Source organism: Contarinia nasturtii, unplaced genomic scaffold, assembly GCF_009176525.2.
Source record: "Contarinia nasturtii isolate CC-2019 unplaced genomic scaffold, AAFC_CNas_1.1 Cnas_scaffold_129, whole genome shotgun sequence".
Taxonomy (NCBI): domain Eukaryota; kingdom Metazoa; phylum Arthropoda; class Insecta; order Diptera; family Cecidomyiidae; genus Contarinia; species Contarinia nasturtii.
In genome coordinates, this window is record NW_022197486.1 from 12,198,188 (window position 1) to 12,223,579 (window position 25,392).

General features: G+C 32.9%; 1 protein-coding gene across 3 annotated transcripts in view; it reads left to right on the forward strand.

The window, feature by feature from the left end:
* LOC116342208 (leucine-rich repeat-containing protein 70) overlaps positions 1–25,103 on the forward strand; it is a 77,033-nt gene extending 51,930 nt beyond the window's left edge. For 2 of the 3 annotated variants that reach the window (XM_031769730.1, XM_031769738.1), the window contains 7 exons: positions 7,825–8,268; positions 13,394–13,616; positions 14,005–14,141; positions 14,390–14,542; positions 19,484–19,664; positions 19,767–19,906; positions 20,081–25,103. In XM_031769730.1, the coding sequence (XP_031625590.1) occupies positions 7,887–8,268; positions 13,394–13,616; positions 14,005–14,141; positions 14,390–14,542; positions 19,484–19,664; positions 19,767–19,906; positions 20,081–20,361 (1,497 nt within the window). In that variant the 5' untranslated portion in view covers positions 7,825–7,886 and the 3' untranslated portion in view covers positions 20,362–25,103. Of the gene's footprint in view, positions 1–4,922; positions 5,026–7,824; positions 8,269–13,393; positions 13,617–14,004; positions 14,142–14,389; positions 14,543–19,483; positions 19,665–19,766; positions 19,907–20,080 lie in introns of those variants that run through there. The other variant, XM_031769747.1, reaches the window with a different exon arrangement.
* Positions 25,104–25,392: the final 289 nt, after the last annotated feature.

Genomic DNA, 25,392 nt, shown 5'->3' on the forward strand with positions numbered 1-25,392 from the left:
ATCCCCTCTAAAAAAAATCCGTCATCATCTATGAGGCGCTTATATTGGCATATAGAGAGCACGCAGTGACGATGTTGACGCGGAAGCAACAACACTAACAATGCGTAATACAACAAAACGGAAATGGCAAACGCAGTTATAGAAAACACCATAGACGCTACACACACACACACACACAGAGAGAGAGAGAGAGAGAGAGAGAGAGAGAGAGAGAGAGAGAGAAGAGAAATAAACCACATAAAAGCAAAATGAAGTAGTGAACTCACGCAATTTCATATTTATGAATGTGTTGTGATTTATCAAACTAACAAAATTATGCCATTATTTGGCAAATACATTGGGCTTGAATTGAGTATTCTTGTAGCCTTTCCACATATTTAATCAACTAGCATTTGTATTCAACTAAAACACCGTCAACAGTTTGTACTCTGTGCGGTCGTTATCGTGGACGGAAGAAAGCTTTTGTATTTAAATATTTATGACCTCACAAAATATTTGGCCAACAAATTTTATCCAATTATAAATCATTAATTAAAATTATTGTATTCAAACTCAATTGGATGGAACGATTTTGTTTGGGAAAATGACTTCATTATACATAATCGAGCTCAAATTCTGTTGCCCCTACAAAATCTCATTGAAATAAGTAGACTATTTTCAATGCAACTCTTGAAGCACTGTCGGAAGAGCAGGCATCAATTCTGCAGGAACTGTTCATTTTTTCACACATTTCTTTGAAATTGATAATTTTGAAACTGTGATACACATATAATAAAATTGAGCTTTCACTTTATTGAACTGCTCAAAAAAATAATGGATTGTCGACCTCATAACATTTAATTTCTCATTAGAAATTGCCTTGATTTTATCGAATAAACGATCGATAAAAACATTGTTTTCTTCGCATTTTTTAATGACCGCTTTCAATATATTTTTATTTTAAACTTGGCCTTCCACTAAATTATATATATTATTTAAATTTAAAACTTCTGGTTACAAAAGAAAGCTCCACCATACGTTTACCGTACAAATATTTATATTTTTGTGTATTTTTCGATGTGACGAAGGTCAACACGCGGCCAGTAATACACAAATAACTTTAAAGTATGAGTTCATATAAACTCCACTAAATCTATCTAATTAAATATGTATTGCGATGTGAAGTACATTAAACCAATTTTGCTAATGAGTGAATGGAGTGAAGAAAGAGAGAGCGGTGGAATTTGAAAATGAATAAGTAGAAGAAAAAGGGAGAGTTCATTAAGAATGCATATGTTAAGTATATGGTTCTTGATCACGTCATTCAAAAATGCGAAAAGAATCGAGATATATGCTGGTAGTAAATGCACTGTACTGTTGTAGAGTGAAAGTTATTTTTTAAAAAGACCATGTTGCGGTGGAAAAACATTAGTCCGGTGGTTTTATATTTCAACCACTGAAAATATTCATGAATTATAAGAGATTTGGCCAAAAGTTCAGTGTAAAATTTTAAATCTGTGTCTCTCTACATATCCAACGAAAATATGGATTTTTGAGAATGAATTTTGTCTGTGGGTTAAAATTGTTAAACTGGCCACCGGTTGCAAGTGAATGTAAATGAATGACAATAATTAATTATATTGGATAATTTAATCGGCACTTGAACACAAATAAAAAAATTTTGTACACATTGGCGCTTCATCAACAAAATAATCGGTGCAGGTCTCGATATAAGCTAAATCTGGTAATCCACATCATATATTGCATGCACTCATTGTATACAAAGTGCAACAATTACCGTATGAGGTAGGGGAATTGAGTTTGGTTTATTTGGTGGCACAAAAGCCCAATGATGTGTGAGCATATGCAAGACTAAGAGCAATGGATTTTGACATCGCAATAATATTAAATGCAATTAAATCCGTAATATAATTAATTTATTGCATTATCTCCCTCTATCTCGTTCCCTTCCACACACACACATACACCAGACAATATATTTAGCTGCCGTCATCTGGATATTTCAGCTCATCTGGATGCCGTCAGCAGATGATGCGAAGTGAAAACAATAGAAGTGATTGTTATAGTAATACCAGTATATAACAAGCTTATATACCTATAACAATCACTTCTATTGTTTTCACTTCGTATCATCTGCTGACGATATCCAGATGAGCTGTAACATCCAGATGACGGCAGCTAAATATATTGTCTGACATACACACACACATTCTCTGTATATTCGCTACATATTTCATATATTCTCGAATATAAAGTGATAAATAGATTACGGTTGAAATATACACACTTGCACATGGGATATTTGCGTAAACACTATACCAAGCGCTTAAATATGTAAATTTAGTTTGGGTTTTGGTATTGTTGATGGTACATTGTTTTATATTTCGAATTCATTTTTCCGATAATCATCTTACTTGTGTTGTATGTATTCATACATGACACATGATTGAATCTAATTTCGAGAAATCATCGGATTTATTGAGGAGGAATTTGTGGTGAGCATGCCATGATCTAATATTGTTTATTTAACTCGGAATCAAAATCAAATGACTTTGACATGTAACCAAATATTAATTGTATGAAATGCGCTTACCACATGCCATTTTAATTGTGTTTATTGTGTGCTAATTATCATGTTTCGATCATCAAGCCAACAAATATGAAGAAATGCAATCAAGTAAATTTCAATATTAATATTATGTCCGACTTTATGGCCGTCTTCATCGTGAAAAGAACAATATACGATTCCGCTTATCGCTGTTTTTCAATGGATTGAGCAATCTTTTTGCATGCATTCACGGAGTGAGTTTTCAATCATGATAATGGTAAATGGCTTGCATTTGAATTCATTTCTATTTACATATATATATGTATGAAGTCGTTTTTTATGCCATTATGTTGAACCAAGTGCAGATTGAAAAGTTTCTCAATCGTAGCCAATGTTTTGAATAGCATGACATGCTCTTAATAGTAACCCAGCGACATTTCATCCATGCAATTAATAATTTGTGTAGTTTCCTTTCATTTTATGATTATAGTGACTATCTGGTTTTTTTTTACAGTTGATACAATGTAGCAAAATGGTGCAAATAATAATAAAAAATTAAAATATAAATAACAAAAATGACTGAATATGTCGACTTATGCATTGAGGTCATACAATGTGATTGGATATGGCCGATAACAGTTAAATATTGAAAATACAATGAACGAAACGCTGTTTTATCGTACGTACAACAAAATACACATTATTTCATTACAAACAAAAATATACCGGTGCTATTATATAATATGGTTATTGCTTAAGCGACCGATATTTAATACCATGCAATTGGAAAATGAATTGGCTTCTTATAAATACTAATTTTTTTCCCATTTCATTTCATTATAAACGTCATCGTTTTTGTTATTATTGCTGTTGTTGGTGCTCGGATTTATCGCTGATATAAAACGAATGATATTATTTTTTCTTCATTCTCAAGAAAATGATCTGACTCATTGTGTTAGCAAGTCGATGGGTGAGAGCTCAAATGGCAAATGTTGATGTAAATGCTTCGTTTCACTGGAACTGCCACAATCAATGCGAATGAATGAAAATAAAACTCAAAAACCAAGAAAATACGAACAAAACATACAATACATTGGAGTACATTAACTTAGAATAACCATTTCTTTTCTCTTCATCTTTTATACAATCGTATACGTGCAAGCGATACCATTTCGTGAAAACAAATCCACTGTCAAGTTAAACAGAGCGTTCAGCCAAACGAAACATGGAACAAAACGCTTTTATAATGTTTATAGCCCGTTCGTTTTGTTAATCATTTTCCATTAATTGTAAAATCAAATCGATTTTCAACACGCGAAACGTCTCATTGCAAACAGAATTTTACTCTTATCTCAAATGATTTTATTCACACGAAACGTATAAAAAACAAATATTGGGAAACGAATAAGTCTAGCCAGCCACTTTTCATATATTTCCAACTAAATCAAACTTTTGGGTCGGAAAAAGTTCAACCACATCCATTATCTCTGCTTTCTCTAGCTCTTCAATTTTCTTGTATTCCTACCTTTGCTCTCTGCTATTTTGGTAAACTTTCACTTTCTAATTTTACCGTCACTATCCAGTCACTCGATTTCAGAACTGCCACAGGCACCGTGAAGGTTCGAGCACTTTTCTTGCAAGTGCCGCTCTTTCATATATTCAGGTGCGACATTTGAAAATTTATATGGAATAAGTACGAGTAAGTGCCCGCACTTCTCCGGTACAAATAACAGCTCCGATTGATTGGCATCGAAACTAGATGGACCATTGATGACAAACCAATAAAATGAAACGTACGAGAAAAAAAAACAGAGGCAAATATAAGAACACCATTAGAACATATGGATGTGGAAAAGAGTAATTTCCTGTCGGGCTATAAATAGAATGAAATAAAAATGTGGTTTTAATCATTTAGTACATGTATTCCCTTTCACCAATTTTGTTTAATCTCTTAATCGGTTTTTTGAATTTTGGTCTGCATTTAATTGGTTCGGGCTGTTGCTATAATATAAAATAGCATTTAGACATTATGAATTAAATAAACCATCACAATGAATGACACCCAAACACTTACCGGATATAAATGCTAGATTAGAAGGCATAAGATTGTAGCGTGACAAGTGGTTTTTAGACAAATCTTCGTGCCGACATTACTTTTATCATGTTGAACTGATAAAAAGTTTCATTTGCAAATTCTACTATTTACAGTCATGTTTAAATTTATATATTACCGGAGAATTTTGATAAGCACTGAATTGAGATAAAATTAGTATATAACGATGTCATTTTAGTACCAAAACACGAACTGCTGTAAAATGTTTGTGTCAATGTGAATTACGCAACAACAACAACAACCCGGATCACATCACAACCGAAGCATTTAAAGACGAATTTGTTGGATATTCACGGCCGCTGGATATTTGCGAGAGCTGACGAATATCAATTGTGATACAACCATTCGGACACGTGGTCTACAGGTTAGAATCAAATACACAGGCGCCCACCGTTAGTTGATCGATCAAGTTAGGTTATGTTTGGTTTGCTATGACCATTGAACAGTAGATCGGTTTCTATCATATTTGATATTGCTCAATCAGTTGCATTATTGAAATTGAAGTTAATCCGGATTATAATCATATTAACTAAGTTGCATACGAATATTAAGACAAGAAAATAGAAATACGGTACAACTCAAATTCACCGTACATATCGGTCTCGTTATAATCGACATTTGTTTGCTATTAAAGAACATTTCCATTGTAAATTTCAATTCAGTGGTGTTTTAAATTCCGGCCAATTAATTTTTAGCGAAAGTTGAATGAACTTTAGACACTGCGGATTATTTTGAAAGGTAATATTTGGACCAAATCCCTTGGTTCATTTTGAAAAAGAAAAACCACACATATTTTTTTATCGAGACCAAAACTCTTTTTTTTGCAACAAAAACCAATTTTTTTCGATTCACAATTGATTTTAATCCTTTTCATCTGATTGTAGTAGTATAACATGCGGTTGTAGGGTTCATTTGTCAGTGAAGCAGTCAGTTGTTCACCACCGCACATTTTATCCACTCCGAATTCAGTTTTGTTATATCGATGACCGAATATCGCTCGGTGTCCATGCCATTTAGCTATTTCGTTTAATCCCATTTCAAAAACCAAAGTATGAGCGCAAAGATTAATGTTCGCTGATTTGTTATGGAAAATATTCGACAATCGTAAGTAACGATTACGTTTCGTGCTACAATTGGATTATCGAGCTACTACAATACACGATATCAATTTAATTGGTGGTCAACCAAAAGATACGGCAAATAAAGAACAATATTCAATGTGATGGATTGGTGAAACGAGTAGATTTATGTGGTTTTGAGCAAAACAAATCATGGAAAATGATAGTTTGAAAACTGAATTTCAAATTTTGAAAATTAAATGCTGATGTGTTGTGGGTGGATGCCATTGAAGCGAATGCATGGAAAATGTGGCTGAAGCTTGTTGAATGGCAAGCACACTCATTTATTCAGAACTACCAAATTTCGAACACTTCCGATCGAATCCATGCAGCATTTACAGCTTTTCAAGTGGTTTAAGTAAATCACCATCAAAAAGCACATACATACTTATTGGGGCTGAGTGTACCAAATCAATGTTTGTTCATTAGCTCGATGTTTGTTGATTGCTTTAGTGTAATAAAGTGTTTTATTTGCATCTATTGGACATTTGATTTACATGCACACATATAAAAAAAAGTCAAAAATGGAATTGTGTACTCATAAAATGTGATGTATTTTTCAAGTTTCAGAAACAATGACAAATTCAGTTCGAGATAGATGCGTTTGAAAAAATGTGCGATAAATTAATGGATAGTTTGAGTAGTTGATCTATTGAATAGTTTGCAAGAAATCGATATTGATGTAATGCGAAGTGTGCGATGGAATGACATACACCACTGATTGGAATGGTGATGTTAATATTAGCATCAAATATGTACCGAGTGATCCAAATTCCTGCACCATTTCGAGTCGTTAAAAGTCAAAATCAATATACATTCTATCAGTCCAATACGAGAATGCAAAGCATATATTGCACATGTTACGTGTAAAATTTGTCGACTGTTTTGACACCTAGGGGATTGACGTCAAATATATAGCAAGTAAATAATAAATGGGTTTGATTCATTTTGAGAAAACAGTCTTCTTGAATATTTTTAAAATAAAATAAACCAATACTAACGGAGTTGTCAGAAAAGTTGACAGATACAATTGAGATATTTTCAGCGAGCTTAATCAGAACAGGCAGCTAATGTTGGGAGCGGAAATGGAGCGACAACAATTGAAGTGATTGTTATAGATATAAAAACACTTACAATCACTTCTATTTTTTTCACTCTATTTCAGCGTCTTACGTTAGCTGCCTGAAAATATCTCAATATAATGTATGAAAAACTTAACATTCAACATGGCAAATATTATTTTTGCTTCTCAATCAGAATAAATGCTCAAAAAATGATAACGAGCCCGCTTTATATCGGCCCCTTAGTATGTCACTGCCAGCTAAACTTCCCCATGAATTTCGTTATCGAATTGAATACATCTTTCTTCCTCTTTTGCTTATCACCTTGATCTAGTAGTCAACCACATCAAACCATAAAACTTCCAAAGTACAACGATTCACAAGGCATTTTATGCTCCTAGTTATGTTCGGTATTTAATTGTATTATTTCTAATGTTGAATACAGACGTTTGTATACCTAACTCGTTATATACTAAGTTATAAGATATATAGCGGATAAACTCCCGAACGTTTTATTTCTCATTATTCGATACACGTATTGGGCATGCCATATGTATATGTACAATTTAAAAGAAGCGATTGTAGCGCGCGAACATGCTGATAATGATAATAATGTGGGCATGTGAGATCGGCTGACCGTTTCAATTCAAATTGTGTCGTTCCATCGAATACAGTTGAGTTTCCAGCGCGCGAATGGTTTCATCAAAATAATTGAATATTCCTAACAGTTGGACCGAAATAATTTGCAACACATGAATAAAATTTTATGATAACACCGACACTCGGCTCTGTTTTATGCGTAGCAAATGGCATAAAATCAAATTTATTATATATTTTATTCTTTTTCTCGTCGTTTCTTACAATTCCGTATTTTTATCACCAAAACACTGCAAAATAATTTTGTTTGCATTTCGTTTCGGTTTTGATTTTCTGTTCTCAAATGTGTTCGTTTTCTCTAATTTTCTTTTTTCTTTTTCGTTCCAGATAAGTTTCGTAAAAACAATCACCGTGCCGTGGAGAATTTAGCATAGACGACGGCTGGAACGATGCCGTCATTAAATTACGCCGCTCTTGGCGTGCTTTATGCACTCCTTGGGTTTATCGGTTCAAACGATAATTTAATTGGTCGAATGGTAATGGCAGAACCGCCGCAACAAACATGTCCGTCAGTTAGCGAAATATCACCGTGCGCATGCAGTGTGAAAAAGAATGGACTTGATATATTGTGCGAAACCACTGACATCACTCACATCAATCGTGCAATGACTAAACTAAAACAGAGAAATCCAATCATATTTTATTTAAAATTGCGTCACAACAATCTACCAAAGTTGCAAGGTTTCGTATTTCTCGCATTAGATATTCGACATTTAACCATACACAATAGCAGTTTGGCTGTTATTGAGGAAACCGCACTGAGCTCATTAGGTAAGAGGTTTCATTTTGATTCAATCCATTTTCACATAGATTTTTAACATGGATTTTAATGTGTACATTTATTTGTTAACCCGTACTAAACTTGTTGGAGGAAATATTGTGTCCGTTTCTCTCTCTCTCTCGGGCAATAACAATTCCAAACAGGTCATTTAACAAATTGTAAAAGCTTAGAGAAGGTTGCCAACCTTCGGTTGGTTATTGCCAATCTCGAATAAAGATAGACTTGTATTTATTGTTCATTTTGGCCATTTTGAATTGACCAAATGGCCAATTGAATGTTCATCGTTTTGATTACAAGTCATACGGAAGTCGTCAAGATTTATTCCTTTGTGATTAAATGAATGGGCGACGCTTGTTTGGTCCAAGTGACTATACAAAATGATAATACACTAAGGGAACATTTTTCTTTCTCGATTCAATTCATTCATATTATGACTTGTTCCAAACATTATTATTTTCGTATTTCGGTACCTTTTCATCCTCTATAACACAATAACATAATAGTGTGAATTCCCGTTATCCATTTCTACATGTAATTCAGTGCAATATCATTGCGCATTGTTCTCCCCCCGTCGATGGCGCAATGCTGTCATCAAAAGGAACAAAATTCAAACGAAGCAATGTAAAGACTGAAATAGCCATGCTTATTATATGTATCTCTCTCTCTCTGCGTGTGTGTGATTTGAAGTCACGGAATCATTCATTGGACTTCGTAAAAAATAAGCCATTTTGTTGAAATGACTTCTTTTAACTAGATTTGTAGAGAGACTTTATTCGCTTTCCATGTAAATTTCGACGCAGTCATAACATTTTAAGTCTGCTTCGTTCATATCCCTTTTCTATTTTTTGTGGTTTCCACTTGCTCCAAATGAAAAGATGAATAATTTTCCCATCGCTCACCTTATCCAACTCCATTTTAAATGACCGAGAAAAAAACAGTGATAACAATAATAACAAAAATAAATATTACGCAATTTTCGCCAAAACTGCCGAGCCAGTAATGGAAATAATGAGAAAAATAAAACCAACCGTAAAGTCAAAACAACAACATTAAAATGGAAGGTTCTTTTTTTTATTCAAGAGACTTGAAATTGTTTTATGGGCGATATATGTAAAGTATACACAACTGAGTCGACTCATAAACATACAAATGTGAAAATATCCCTTGATAATATAGTATTTTTTGAAAACTTATTAAATCTCAATTTAACGCATTTTGTGTCTGTGTGTGGTATCATCATTTTGTTCTGTAATAACTCAATTCTCACGTCCAGCAAACGCAAATTTGAAACACATATCACAACATCAACACTCATTATACAAATTATTGCATCAACAATGAAGAAGTAGTACACATGCACTTCACTTACAGATTCAAATACAGATTGAAGTGAAAATGTGTAAAATACTAAATAAGCTTTTCATTTTTATCAAAACAGGGAATCACTAGAGAGTCTCTAGCATAGAAATAAGAATATGAATGAAAAAAAGAATTCAATCGGAAAGCAGAGTATAGATTATGTTTTGAACTTGAAAAAATTATTATTATTTTTTCAATTTTTTTTTTTTTTTGAATAGTATCATTATATCAAACGCAATACTCTGTCTGACAACACATTTCAATTTTCTGACATTTATGCAGTTTCAATACAACCACATCAAAATACAATAACAAGACATTTAAAATACCAAAAGAGAAGTGACCAAATAGCTGGCTTTTGTTGGCAATATACCAAAGTCGAACTGAATTTTGAAAAAATAGACAGCATTCAAAATGATTAAACCGACCTTGTCACATTTAAATGTCAAATTAAGAACAAATAAGTTTTATCATTGACACATTTTGCCCGCTCTGTGCTTATTACCGACACTAACCAAAAACACGAAGAAAGACAAAAAGAATCGATTTTTGGAATGATAATAATTAATGTTGTGTCCTCCAGGGATTTGAGATACATAGCAACAAAATGCAATGTATTTTCAACCTCATATCTCAGCCATCTATCAAATCATGCTTCTCATTGTCGCTTTGCTGACTCAGATTCAAACCGAATTAAAAATGAAAAATTTGATTACAAATTCTGCACGATAAGGGAAAGAGTGAAAAAGGGAAAGGATATTGCGAATGGCAGACACAATTTTTATCATATTGCCTCAATCGTTTCGAGTTTTCGCCATTTATTTTATCTCCGGTTGCCTTCAAATAAATCAAAACGCTTTCGCATCGTCAACAACTGAAAATACAACAATAAAAGTAAACTTAATATTGTCGTCGTTATATTTCCGTTCCATTTCAAGAGCGAAAGTTTTGCCAGTACAAATCTATTTCATTTGTTTCTCTTTTTTCTCTCTTCATCTTCGTTCCATCGCCTTCTTCTGTTGGCATTCGCAAAGATTTCATTTATTTTAACATTCTTTGACTTCTTTTTTCTGGTTATTGTTGTTGTGATGCCTTTTCCTCCGTGTCTTTTGTTCACCTCGTTGCTTTTTCCTTGTTAGGCAATGTAAAGTCAACAAGCAAACTTGACGCGCAACACACCACTTCCGTTTGAAATCAACAAATATCTGCACCGTTTGGTGGGTAGTCTGTGTCATTTCGCATGCACTCACTTTTCTGTTTCTTATTCGTAAGGTCATTCTCGTAATAAAACTAAAATAAAAACAATATTTTTTTCTGTGTGTGCTGATCATAAGCAGCGAGAAACTTTTTCTCCTTTTGTTCGGTTTGTTAGACATGGTTGTAGATTTGTCAGTGGTTAATTTTCGGTTGATTTAATGTATTTTACGCGAATAACTTGCTGCAGGGAAGTAAAAACAATCACAAAGACGAAAACTTTCTGCATGTGTCATTTGCTTTTGTTTTTGCCATTGAATTGAATGTGTACTGTTTCTATTGTGACCGTGGGAGTTTAGGCATCATTTCTGTGCTTTTTTGTTTGTATTCTAGTTATCAATGCTTATGGTCTCTTCCCGTTGACCTTGTCAATAGCCGATGCCGGAGTTAGTTCAAAACTTAAGTTCCAATTTCGAACAAAGTGAAATAAATGTAGTGCTTTATAAAAAAAAGTTTATTTCGTTGAATTTGATTTTTCAGTTCAGTTAATTGCGAACAAATTTCCGTTTTTCCTATGTACGCTTTCCAACTTTATATTGTGCCTTGGTTGTCGCTTGTTTATTTGTTGACGTTGTATTCAATTTGTGTCAATTTCGAATTGATGTAAATTGTTAAGAGAACATTTATAATCGAAAAGCGACGACAAATGTTATTTTGAGTCAATGGTTTTAATACAACGGCTACTGTTACTGTGCGGCAATTCTATACTTGTTCTTTTTTTTCGTCTCCTCCTTCGTTCAAACGAAATAATATGGTAATTATCTTTTTGCGTGCAGACCGTATTTTCCAGTTTTTGAATTGTTTAGATAATTCCGATGGCATATAATTGACATGACATCTGTCTGTACATTTTATTCAATTTCAATGTAGTTGCCGACTCGACGAGCCTTCGTGTGATTTATGTTCGTGTCAACAGCAACAACAACAACATAAGAAATGATTACTTTTTGAAAGGGTGCCCCTGTTTATTATTTCACTTTTCTTTCGCCGCAGACAAGAAGAAAAAATGCTATGAAAAATTCAATCGCATCACTTTCGATGCAGTTTTCTTTTTGTTTCTCGTTAATATAAATCGAATGACATCAAATAGTATTTAACCATTCAATTTGACATTTAAAAATGACTGACAACACTCATAAATGTTATTCGTTTCTATTTTCGAGATATTAACACTGGCTTTTACGTAGGTTGCTCCATAATTTTTTTTAAAATGGTACTTATAGTGTTGCCCGATGTAAACCATTGTCATATTCGTAAAGTTTGATGTTTTGGTATGTATTCGTGCCCTGAACCTTTTGTCGTACGAACGCTATTTGTATTGTTTACAGTGACTGGTAAACTGCGACTCAACAAAAAAATGAATTTTACACGTGAAGATTTTCGTAAAATGATTTACTACGATTTTCGAAGTAAATTATCTCAACAACAGTGTTTCGATCGACTTCATTTGGCCTTTGGCAATGAAGCACCAACCCTTCAGACAATTTATAACTGGTACCGAGAATTCCGTTGCGGTCGTAGTTCGCTCAAAGACGAGTTTCATACAGGTCGTCCAAAATCGGCTGTTGTGCCACAAAACATCGATGCTGTCAGAAAACTGATTATGGAAGATCGTCATGTGACCTACCGTGAGATTGAGGCATCTTTGGGCATTTCATCCCACAGCATACATACAATTTTGCATGAACATTTAGCCGTAAAAAAGATTTGCTCTCGTTGGATCCCACATAAATTGGCCGATGAACAAAAAATGGCTCGTGTGAGTTGGTGTAAAGAAATGCTCAAGAAATTCAATCGTGGTGCTTCAAAAGACGTTAATAAAATCGTCACTGGTGACGAATCGTGGATATATGCCTATGAGCCCGAAACGAAACAGCAGTCGACTGTATGGGTCTTCCAAAATGAAGATAACCCAACGAAAGTTGTTCGAGCAAGAAGCACTTCGAAGCGAATGGTCGCCTGTTTTTTCGGGAGAAGTGGTCATGTGGCAACCGTTCCACTAGAGGATCGTAAGACCGTCAATTCTGATTGGTATACCACCATTTGTTTGCCCGAAGTGTTTGGTGAAATAAGAAAAAACAACCACCGTCGCAAAATAATTCTTCATCACGATAATGCGAGCTCTCACACATCTTTTCAAACTACTCGATTTTTGACCGGTCAAAACATCGAACTGATGGGTCATCCACCGTACAGTCCTGACCTGGCACCCAATGACTTTTTTTTGTTCCCAAGCGTGAAGAAAAAACTACGTGGTCAACGATTTTCGACACCAGAAGAAGCAGTTGAAGCGTTCAAAACACACGTTTTGGAGATATCAGTTTCGGAGTGGCACGAATGCTATGACAAATGGTTTCATCGAATGCAAAAGTGTATCGATCATCTCGGGGAATATTTTGAAAAACAATAAAACCATTTTCGACAAAAAACAACTGTGTTATATATGTTTTTAAAAAAAATTATGGAGCAACCCTCGTATGATATATTTTTGTGTAATTTTAGGAAAGGAACTGACTCAGCTCGACGTATCTCAAAATCAACTACAGAATGTGCCGTCAACTGCAATAAAAAATCTACATCATTTGCTGATATTGAACTTGAATCACAATCGCATCTCACAAATACATAATCGGGCCTTCGAGGGATTGGACACGTTGGAGATATTAACGCTATATGAGAATAAAATTAATGTCGTCGAAGAGGGAGCATTCCGGGGATTGGAAAAGTAAGCGATCAAGTGTTATGAATCGATTGACACATTTTATTCATTACAACACGGACAAAAAACGTTATGTGACCGATATTGACAAAGTGAATCATTTTTCATTTCATTGAATTACAGCATTTTTTTGGACTTGATAAATAACATACAAAAAAAAACGTTTGATTACATAGAATGGATTTATTCATCACATATTTTATTATAATTATTGTATTTATTTAAATGATGCACTCATTTTACGAGCTAAACAATTCCAATTAAATGCAATGTGTTATTGCTATTTTCGTAAAAATGGTTTACAGTTCGATTACACGCCATTAATTTTAAATCAATAAATTTGTTTTGAGGTATGGGTAACAATTCATTTTTTTTTGTTCTTTTTGAATTTCAGGAAGCTTAAACGCTTGAATCTCGGCGGAAATGAATTGACGTCAGTACCACAACGAGCCCTATCCATTTTTGATAATCTCAAAAAATTGGAAATTCAAGAGAACAAAATCAAAGTAATCAAAGAAGGAGATTTTGAAGGTAAGCCAAAGGCAATTTTAACGAATATAATTTGCATTTTTTGGTAATTTTGTTGCTTCCATTGTGAGCATAACAATTGCGTCGTCTAAAGTTTTTCGGTATATTTTTTTCCAATTCTGTGGTTCATCCGATATCTTAAACTAATGACACATACCAAACATTTCTCTTTTTATCTTTTTTTTCTTCATTGATCGATATTTGGTCGATTTCATTCGGATGTCATGGATTGGATGCTTTGACAAAAAAAGGTTTGAAAAATTTGGATTCGTTGATTTTGGCACACAATCAATTGTCCAAGGTTCCGGCCAATGTATTCAGCCATTTGACTCTATTGAACTCACTTGAACTGGAAGGCAATCAGATCACGTACGTGGACAAAGATGCATTTGCTGGATTAGAAGGTAATCATACATTGTATCCCACAAAATACAAATAAGCAATTTTTCTTTCTTTTCTTACCTATTTTGTCAATGATTCATTCTTAACAAAATTTGACGACGAAATTGGAATGGAAATAAAAGAAACAAAAATAGAAATAAAAGAAAGAAAAAAAGTTATAGTCAACAAGGTGCTTGTGAAGCAAATTGATAAGAGAGTTGGAAAATAATTCGGAAAAAGACTCCATAAGTGAAAATAATTGATGCCATATATTTGAAATAAAGGCACGTTTACAATTAATTATTGCTGGCCACAGTAAACGTAGAGAGGGAACGACATTTCCAAGTCGTTTCTTTGCATTGTTTGCGTTTTTTTTGTGTGTTGGCCATTCTCCACCTAAATGATCGCCTATTAATTCTTCTCGTGATTATACGAAGCATATCTATTCAGTGCAGGCCCTATTTCCGGTCTGGGTTTTTCATTGGCAAATGACGAGAGTCAGTAACAGTAGTCGTGAAACATATTATGAATTTTTACGATAGTAAGAAAATCAAGCTCAATAGAGTTGGACAAACTTCTTCTTATACATTAAATATATACATACAGGCTGTTGGTCAAATGAATATGAATTTCCACGGTGTATGTCCGTGCATGGGTTGTTGTAAATGTTACACAATATTTTCATTATTAGTTGTGGCAAATTTTTTCGTGACTCTATACAGCGAATAAAAGGTTGTGAATACAAAATGTACGCGATTCGTGTATAATTCAATTGCCTATCCGGGATAGATCTTGAATCGAATTGACGCAAACACACATTCATTTTTAAGTACACATATATTTACGTTTATTTATAGACGTAAACAAGCCCACATCGCAAATTACGGAATTTACCAAAAACAATCTTATGCTTTTGCAACAGTGCAAAACACCGCCGCTACGTATGTGTAAATGAAACTTCGAGCATCATGTAGGATCATGTTTGTTGTACCATCTCCTTCATTCAAATGCCATGTTATGATGGTATGATGCCCTAGAGGGGTTTTATCTGCGACTATAACACAGGAAAAAATCGTTTTATTAGCCAGTTTTGATGACAACAATAGGCATTACCATTTTTATGCGTTTATTCACACACCGTTTCTTTATCGAAACTTTGCTTGGATGGAAAACACGGGTTTTATCCCAAAAAACCTGGTATGATAAAATATTCTTTTTTTCTGGGCCATGACCTGATGTTCATCCCATTTACATGAAATTCATTTTGGATACAAGTAACACGAGCATCTCAAATTAGATTGGTTTTATAATTTTCATAACTATTTTTTTTGACAGTTTTGAGTTTCAAATACATTGAAGTTGATGTGATTTCAAAACAAATACAAAAAACAAAATTTATCAAGTGGCGTGTTTGGCATAGGATCTTGATTAATTTTCTTTAAAAAAATGAGAAATTCTCTATGTCTTCTCGTCTTTTGTTGAGAACCCACCTGTGGTGTTCAGAAACTACATTGTTTCGAAATTATCTTAGGAAGTCAAGAGCACCGGCATGCACAGCAATGAAATCCCTACTACCGTGCTAGATGGTGTCGACACGAGTGGACGGATTTTTAAATTTATTTGAACGACGCCATGTTACTATACTTGTCCATTACAACGTACATGTAACAGAAGAAACACACAGTCCATGTCCACGCTAGTGGACATAAACGATTTGAACCGTCAATGTGAACTAGATCAAGTATAGAACTTTACATAGGATCATATACGATGAACAATTGAACATGGATTACACAGTCTGTTTCAAAATACCGTCACCAATGTCGACACCATTTGAAATCAAAATTTTGACAGTAAAAATATGTGTTATTGTTGTTGTCGTTTCATTGCTGTGCTGGCATGTTTTCGATGATTTATTACGTCATTATTGAATGCCTGTAATTTGTAATTCAAATGGAAATTTCAATAAAACCTTATAGAATACAGTAATTAAACTAGAAATAATGAATATTCAGCATATGCCAGAATGGTAATACTTTCGTCGTGCCAATAACATTTACTTCGGCGGTACCATGAAAAATGATGTGAAAATGTAGATATTCTTGTTGTCTATGAAAAATGAACTCAAATCTATCCATTTCGAAAAATAGTTGTTCTTGATACACATTTCTGTGTTGAATAATTGCAGATGTTTCTTTTGTTTCGTCTTTGTTGCATAAAGAAAAGCATAAAATTGATATGAAAAGTGTTAGTAGCGTGTTACGTTATCGTTTGCGCCCACTTTTACATCTTCATTCTGGCAACCGATCGAAAGCGATTGTTGAATTCATTGAAGTGGAGATGAGCATAAACATAATAAATAAGCATATAGTTTTATAGTATGGGATATTCGAGTACGTTTTGCATATGCTTGGTCACATGCTCGTACACCATTCATGCCATATATCATCGTTTTCAGCGCTCCATCTCTGGAATATTCTTCATGTTATTCCCTCAGTTCATCCATACCGCGCTCGCTTATACATCTATTTACAATTCATTTTCTCTCGTCATAGTCGTTGTTTTTCTTTTATGTCTTTTGTATACATTGCATTATTCATGCAATCGATGCATATTGCGCTCAATTTATGTAAAAAAAAATGATATACAAAAAACCCTCGCTGAATCTATTATTCCCTTAACATTTCAATGATTGATTTTTTTTGTCTGTGTTTGTTCGCGACGCAATAGACGAATGCATAGCGAGAGACAGAAAGAAAAAAAGCGTTGAACAGTAATATTTTATTGTTTGCATTTTCATGGAATAAAAGTGGCATCAAATTGTAATGAGTGCTAATAAAACATTGTTTTCACATGAAATATGGCGCAAGCATTAGGTAAACAGAGTAAAAGAGTATTTGCATTCTAGTAGTTCACGTTAACTTGTTTTTTTTTTTGTGAGCTGGGCCAAGCTATTATAATTGAAAAATACACCTCGTATCCTATTCACATTTTATAGAATATTTCACCTCTTTTTGTTGACTTAAAAATGAGAAAGTTATGACGTTTATTTATCGCAACAAAAAAAGCAATAGGAATTTAATTATGAATTTTTTAAAACGAGTTCAAACTGCTTGATTACAAAAAATCGCACACCTACACGGAATCGGGTGCAGTCAACCGTTTCGACCATTTCGAATGTGAAATGAAATGAACCATTCTGATGTTCATGCAAATTTGCACTGATTCGTGTATTTATGAAAGCTATTGTTCTGAAAATGCTTTCAAATGCAAAACTTTCCTACCTGATATTCATTTCAATCATTGGCCACGGCACGATGAACACAGAGAGTAGCATATGTTTTATTTATGATATGCATAACAATTTATCGAATTAAATGTCACTGATTCACCTTGTTTCAGTCGTATATATCATTTTATTAAGCATATATTCTCATATGGCTATAAACATATGGGATAAGGCAATTTAACCGGCAAACAGAGAACGAGAAAGATTGGGATCCATAAAAGCAGATTATTTACTTCATAATGATCTCTGCAATTTTAATATCATGTTACCATTTACTGAAAGCATATGTATTCTTATCACTTGAAATCACATGCCTGAATAAAATATGGGTGATTTTCAAAAACGAGCCAGTATTTTAGCTCGAACTTTTTTCCAGAGAGAAAAGTCAAATTTACATTGAACGCTAGATTTCCTCATTTCATCTTTGTCGTATGGCTTTCACACATTACATACATTTTTGATAATATGCTTTAACTTTTGTAATGAACCTAAATGAATTATCCTTTGTTCATCCGATGACACATGGTACAACGAAAGATGAAAATAAAAGTTTAGCAAATACCCATTTCGAAAATAGTTTTGCCATTCTTAAAAGTATTATGGCTAAATAGAGATGTTAAGATGAGAAAAAGCATAGCTTTTGTTCTTTTATCGCTGCATTATAAAGCATACAATAAATATGTAGTTGTATTTATAGAAAAGTGTTTTTCCGGAATATTTATTGCATATAGATCACCGAGAAATACCAATATTTTGTTGAAATAACATCAACGTTTATATTTATGCGTCACATTTAATGCTGTGCTAAAAATAAAGTTTACACAAACGGCAAACGGAAAAATACACGCAAACCAAAAATAAAATATGGTAACATGCTCTTGTTTACGCCTCACCAACAAACATTTTGGTTCGTTGAATGGTGGAAGAAACAAAACAAAAAATCCAATCTAATAAACAACAACAAAAAAAGAGAGAAGAGTTCAACGCATAAAACTTTGCCAATAAATTATTATGCGTCTGTCGTACGAAAAATTTCTGCGTTTGCAGGACAAGCGATTATGCCATCTGCAAGTTTTTATCACCTTTTTAGTCTCTCTGTTTCATCCGCCTTCTCACTTTTTTTCCACATCGACATCAAAGTTTTCTTTCACTCTTTGTCTTCATGATTATATCAGTAAGACGATTGCGGAAGGTATTTTTATGGTTGGTCTACACACAAAATAGGGAGAAAATGTTGAAATTATTTCACTTTTTATGTATTCATCATGTCTATCAGACGGCATAAGTTTGATTTCGCAAAGATTTTCAACTTATTTCGATTGGTTTTACTAACGCTACCGAACGAGATAAAACTTTAAGCTATACACCGCTTTTTGAGCATTACATTCAACCACCAACATGTTTCAGTTTTGTATTTAAATGCGGACGATTTCACTGTTTGAATTCGTTTTGGGGTGTCACAAATACTTTTTGCTCATATTTTGTGTTTGTGTACATTTCGTGTCGTCTGAAAGATTTATGGTCATAGGATTTGCTACTTTTCCGAATAATTTCAAAATATTTCGATTAAAAACATCAAAAGATGCGCATAAAATTCCAGACTGTAAATGATTCGTGTGTGAAATGAATGAGTAATGTTTTTTTTTTATTTGGTTGAATTATTTTGAAATTGCAGAAAACCTACAGTATCTTCGTTTGGGTGATAATAATATTCATCAAATACCGAACGATTCTCTACGTCCGCTACACCGTTTACGACATTTGGACTTGCGTTCGAATAACATCACAGTCATCCCAGAGGACGCGTTCAGCGGTTACGGAGACTCCATAACCTTCCTGAATATACAAAAGAATGGGTAAGTGTTGAAAATGCATTTCAGAGCAGAAAACAGACAAAGAGAAATATGTGCAAAGAACAATACGATATAAACACCACAATGTGTGTTCTCTTTTTCTAGTATTTCTGTGTTGCCGCAATCATCGTTTGAAAATTTAAATTCACTGGAAACGCTGAACATTCAAAACAACAAACTGACTAAAATATCCGGAGATGTGATGGAACCAATCATCGACACTTTGCGTGTTGTCGACATTGTCGGTGAGTAGCAAAAAATGGATTTCTAAATCGAACTTTCATACGGTGAAAATCGCCAAATGATAAACAATGGATTTTTTTTCGTTCTGCACGAACGAAAAACTATCGAAACAACAACAAACATGTTGTAAATTACAATTCTTTTTTTTTTTCATTTCTTTTTTTCACATTCGCTAGATAATCCATTGATTTGTACCTGTGATCTAATTTGGTTTCCCCAATTGTTACAATCGCTAAAAGACCGCGACGACGAAATGACACAGAAAAAGCGTCCAATGTGCACAATGGCCAACGAACATCGTGAATACTTTGTACAATCAATGCCATTGGAACGAATGAATTGTGTTGGAAAACAATTTCCACAGAGCTTACCTGTGGGTAGCGCTACAAATACCAGTCAATATCAGCCAATGATACTACTAAGCTTACTTCTATCAATGATTTCACTATATTTTTGAGCGGATTGATGATTAACGCAAATACAAATACTCATACAAAAAAAAACTGTAAAACACAAAATTAAACTGCAAAATAAACGCCCGTGAAAATTTTTTGATTTTCCAAATGAACATACATAGTAGAAGAAAAAAACAATTAAAATAGAATCAACTACGAAACGGTAAAGAAAGAAAGCAACGCAAAAAAAAAGATTTTAACTAGAAAAGAAATATTTGCAGAGCATGGCAATTTGATCAATAAATTCAGTGTAAAGTTGACAAAGTTTGTTTGGAAAAGATCATGTAAGGCTATTACAAAATTTCCATTAAAGCGAATTCGGTGTATTTTCTAAAAAAAAAAATCAGTAATATTCCTCTTGATCAAAAGATAGCCGCTGGCATTTTTATTTTGACACTTCCAAAGCTGAATTCAAAACATTTCAACCATTTTTTTGTGTTTGTTTGAGAAAAAGAAGAAGATATATCTTTTTCTGGCCTGAACACACAGTGATTCTAAAGTGAGAATAAAAATGCAGCAGCAACAAAAAAGTTTTTCTCATAATTTTTGATTTTCTCTCTCTCTCTCTTTCTCTCTCTCTCTTTCTCTCTCTCTTTCTCTTTTGTTTTCATATTATCTTGAAAGTTTTTTTTTATTTGCTTCTTTTATGCAGTAATTGGACTGACGCAATTTTCAATGTACGTTCATTTTGTTTGCTATCCAATTTCAAATTGGATTACATTCACCTTGTTTTAAAGCATAAATAAATTAATACGATTTTTTTTTTAGTTTTGAATTTCAAAAGAAACAACACGTGAATATATATATATATATTTATAAATTAATTGGCACTGTTTCTGTTTTGTTGTTTCAGTTCCAGAAAATTGATGCTATCAAATGTGTCCGTTGATAGCATTAATTTTATTCTTGGCCAATTAACAATGTTTTTCAATTAATTTGATTTGGCATCTCTTTTTCTTCCACTTCAATAGAGATTTTTATCACATACACACACAAATATTTTATCTAAATAATTATTAAGCTCATATCAATGTGCATAACACACACATTTATTTTTAAAACATGTACAACAACAAAAAAAAAATACAAGCAAACAACTATCTAAATGTATATTTGAATCTTCGTTAAATTCGGTGGAGATCTTACATTTGAAATATTCTAATCGAGTTTAAGCATTTAACAAGGGATACGTGTGCGTGTGTGTGTGATTACTATGCAACTAAATATTGCATGCCTGTATCGCACACATCACACTCTATACCAATTTATCAAGATTTTTCTAAATGGAATATTTTAATTACGGTCATTTATTTTTCTCTCCCAAAAACAAATTATATATGTGTGAAATGTTTTTAAATGTTAAGCAAAAATAATGATATATTTAATAGCCATACCATACAGTTGCATGAATAATAGTTTGATTTTTCTCTAAATCTATTTCGTCTCCTTTTGATGCTCCCTTCATTGCAAACTACTCTTCAAATAATCTTTTGTCGAATTGAAATTCTATGTGTACGTGTTGCAAATTTCATCTTTTTATTTTCACATATTTTCTTTTTAGTCTTTTCAAACAAAACAAAAAAAAAAAATAATATAAATAAGTTTCTACATATATGTGTATATTTAAATCAAAATCAAATCAATCCAACACATTCGTACACGACAAGCGCAAAAGCCACATTCAATTGTTCCAATTGGACTTTTTGTATATGTTATGGTTCTCAGAGGGGGAGGATATGATGTGTATGTGCATGTTTGTGTGTATATTGTGAGCTAGTGAAAATTGAATCGTTTTTTTTATCGCTCTGTTACAGCAGTAGCAGCAGCAGCAACAAAAACAATTCCTTTTGATCTTGATTTAAATGGAACATAAACGTTGATTTGAGGAGAGCATTGTACCCTGTGTTTCAAATGGTTCTGCTAATTTGTCGTTTCAATCAGAGATGCTGCTATTCTTGTGCACAACGGCATCATCATCATAACATACACAACACAGCTCACATTCACACTCTACCAGAAGAATGTGTGTATGTGCAAAAAGCCAATTAGACGTTGAATTCATCTGCTTGGAGGTTGATTGTTTTGAGCATCTGATTGAGCATCAAATTTGCAACGATGAAACACAAAATGGGGACTTTGTGCCAACGCATCATTTCGTTTCATGTTCATTTCTGTTTCAAAACACACACATACAAACACGCTCACTCCACTCACAAAAGTGGAAAGAATCAAGAAAATTTCGATGAGATTTAGAAGCAACAACAACAAAAAAAGAAAAGATGTGAGCAGTATAAGTTATTTGTTATCAAATTCAGAGAAGATAGCACATAATTTATATGCACACAAGCGTCGAGTGTTTTTTTCTACTCCCCCTGTGCTGCTGCGAACGTTGATGATTCATGTCGAACGACAGAGAAAAAAGTGTATCCAGAAAGAGGGCATAAAAAAATTCAATTCAAACAAAGGTGAAAATAGAGTGGCACCAAGCAACATTGAAAATCAACCATCTCTGATGGTTTTTTTTCCCGCTTATGTTCACTTATTTCAGTGGTTGCGCTTCGTATTCGAATGTCATATGGATGAGAATTTATGGGGAGAAAAGGAAAAAAAAAATGTTCTTTCTCTCTATGAAATGTGTTTCAGTTTCATTTAATACAATTTGTGATTACATCAATCTAATAGTTGAAAAAAAAATATCGCGTGTAACGAATGTAAAAAAAAAATTGACCAGAATGAAAGAGAATTGTATTTTTTTCGTTCTCACAAATTGATTACAATTATATTAGTCTGTGTCATGTAAAACATAATTACTATAACCATTGACTTTTCTCATTTTTATTCTCTCTCTTTCGAATTGCACACTCGAAATTTCATTGTCAATGCACGAATCTTGATTCAATAATAGAATCTCGTCTTATTCCATTCCTCGCCGTTCACAAATATTACACACACAAATCACATTTTCACTCACTTCGCATGATATAACCACAAGTGGTTTCTTTGTCCGATATTTTTTTTTCTTCTTTTTATTTTTCTCATTTTGCACACGTTTTTTTTTGTCCAATATTTTTTGTTGAATTCTTTGACCCTGCGATTCATGGAATTCTTCGACGCTGCGATTCGTTCACCGAATGACGAAAAACTCTGCGTGAAATATATAAATCTACAACAGAAATGGAGTAAAAAAATTCTTGCGAATTTTCATTCGTTCACTGAATTCGGTGTTGATAAAAGAATCTTTTCACCGTACGGTGAAAGAAAAAAAAACCAGTCACGTTATCATCATGAAACTTAAAAATATACATGTGAAATATTTATGAGTAAAAACCAAAATACACACCCAAACTCAAAAAAGAATCCTTCTTCAAACATATAATATATAAATAATATATAAAAACAAATAGAATGCAAAAAAAAAAACTAATAAACAAACAAACAAACATGGTACATTTTGTAATTGTGAGACTCTAGAGTATATCGTGAATAGCAATCATATCGCAGCTGAAAAGCTCAACAAATTTAAATAACAAAAAAACAACATACCACAAACATGGTTAAGCCAATTATTATTCAACAAACTAGCGAATAGAAAATAATTGTATTCTAATCAAGATTCTAATCAATGAACAACATAAGAACATAATCAACAACAAAATACCGCACACATACAACATATTTTGCTGTCTTTTACTTTATATCTAAATGTTCAATGTTGATTAAATCGAAGTATGTGTAAATTCACCGAAAAATGAAACGGTTAATTTTATTCTTGTAAAATTGAACAAAAAAAATTGTATGCTCTATATTTTTTAAAACGTTAAAAAAACACACACACACACACACACACACAAGGAACGGATCAAATTGTTGCTTGCCCACAAAGTATTCATGAAAAAATAAAACACGAAATGGCAAGCAACACAATCCAGTGGAGTAAGTTACCTTTGAAACAAAACCAACACAAACATATATTGAAGAAAATTAGCAATAAAAACAACATGAAGAATTATACAAATGAATCAACATATAAACAAAACTAAATGTATGTATGAAATGCATCGTTGATTGTATCACATTAATAAAATGAAACCAAAAGTGAGATGAATTTACCCAAGTGGCACGAAATTGGCGATGCATTTCAAAATAAGTTTTCTTTTGTATTCAGTTTAGATGTATTTTGAGGTATATAAACTCATTATCGTAGATCAATTAAAGTGACTTGAGACATTTTCAATGCGTTGATTTAAATGAAAACAAAATATGGACTAAACAAAAATCGAAATTTCAATTTGACATATCATATATCAAAATACATATCCAAAATGATTGAAAAAAAAACCCTTAGTGATTGAAGTGATGAATTTGTGAACTTTTTTTTCGCGAACTTTTCCCATTTTTAAAATTCAAATTCGAATTATATATAATTTTCACATATCATTGTGTTATCAAGCTATAGCTTAGCGCCTTTTTTAAAAAATATATATAGTATATAATATGGAAACTACAAAATTTTACAGTGGCACGTAATTGAAACGTGTTGAATGTGTTGTGTGAAAAAAATATAAGGATTCAGCTTTGAAATAATCAGATCATTTGCTTTATGAATATATCCAACAGCTTTTCTGTTGATTACCATCGATGTTAAGCTGATTTTAACCGCAAACATGTTTCATTCGAAGCCCTGTGTACGTTTTGGTTAAATTCATGTCTTTTTTCATCAAATAAATGTGAAATATAATTCCAATTTTAAGAATGTGTTTGTGTGAAGAAAAAAAAAAGAGTTGAATAAATGATAGGTATTAGCGCTCCTCAATAGGGGTTGTTAGGCGCAATTTGCATATATGCATTTTATTATGTTTTGTCTCAGACTTTTATTTTGACGAAAAAAAGGAACCAGTAAATCTATACATATCAAATATATATCCATTTATTAAAAAATATAAAACAAAACTACGTATTACATATCAACTTATATATTATATTGATGTTGATGAGGTATAGAATAGTAATTTTTTTCATCCAATCATATATTT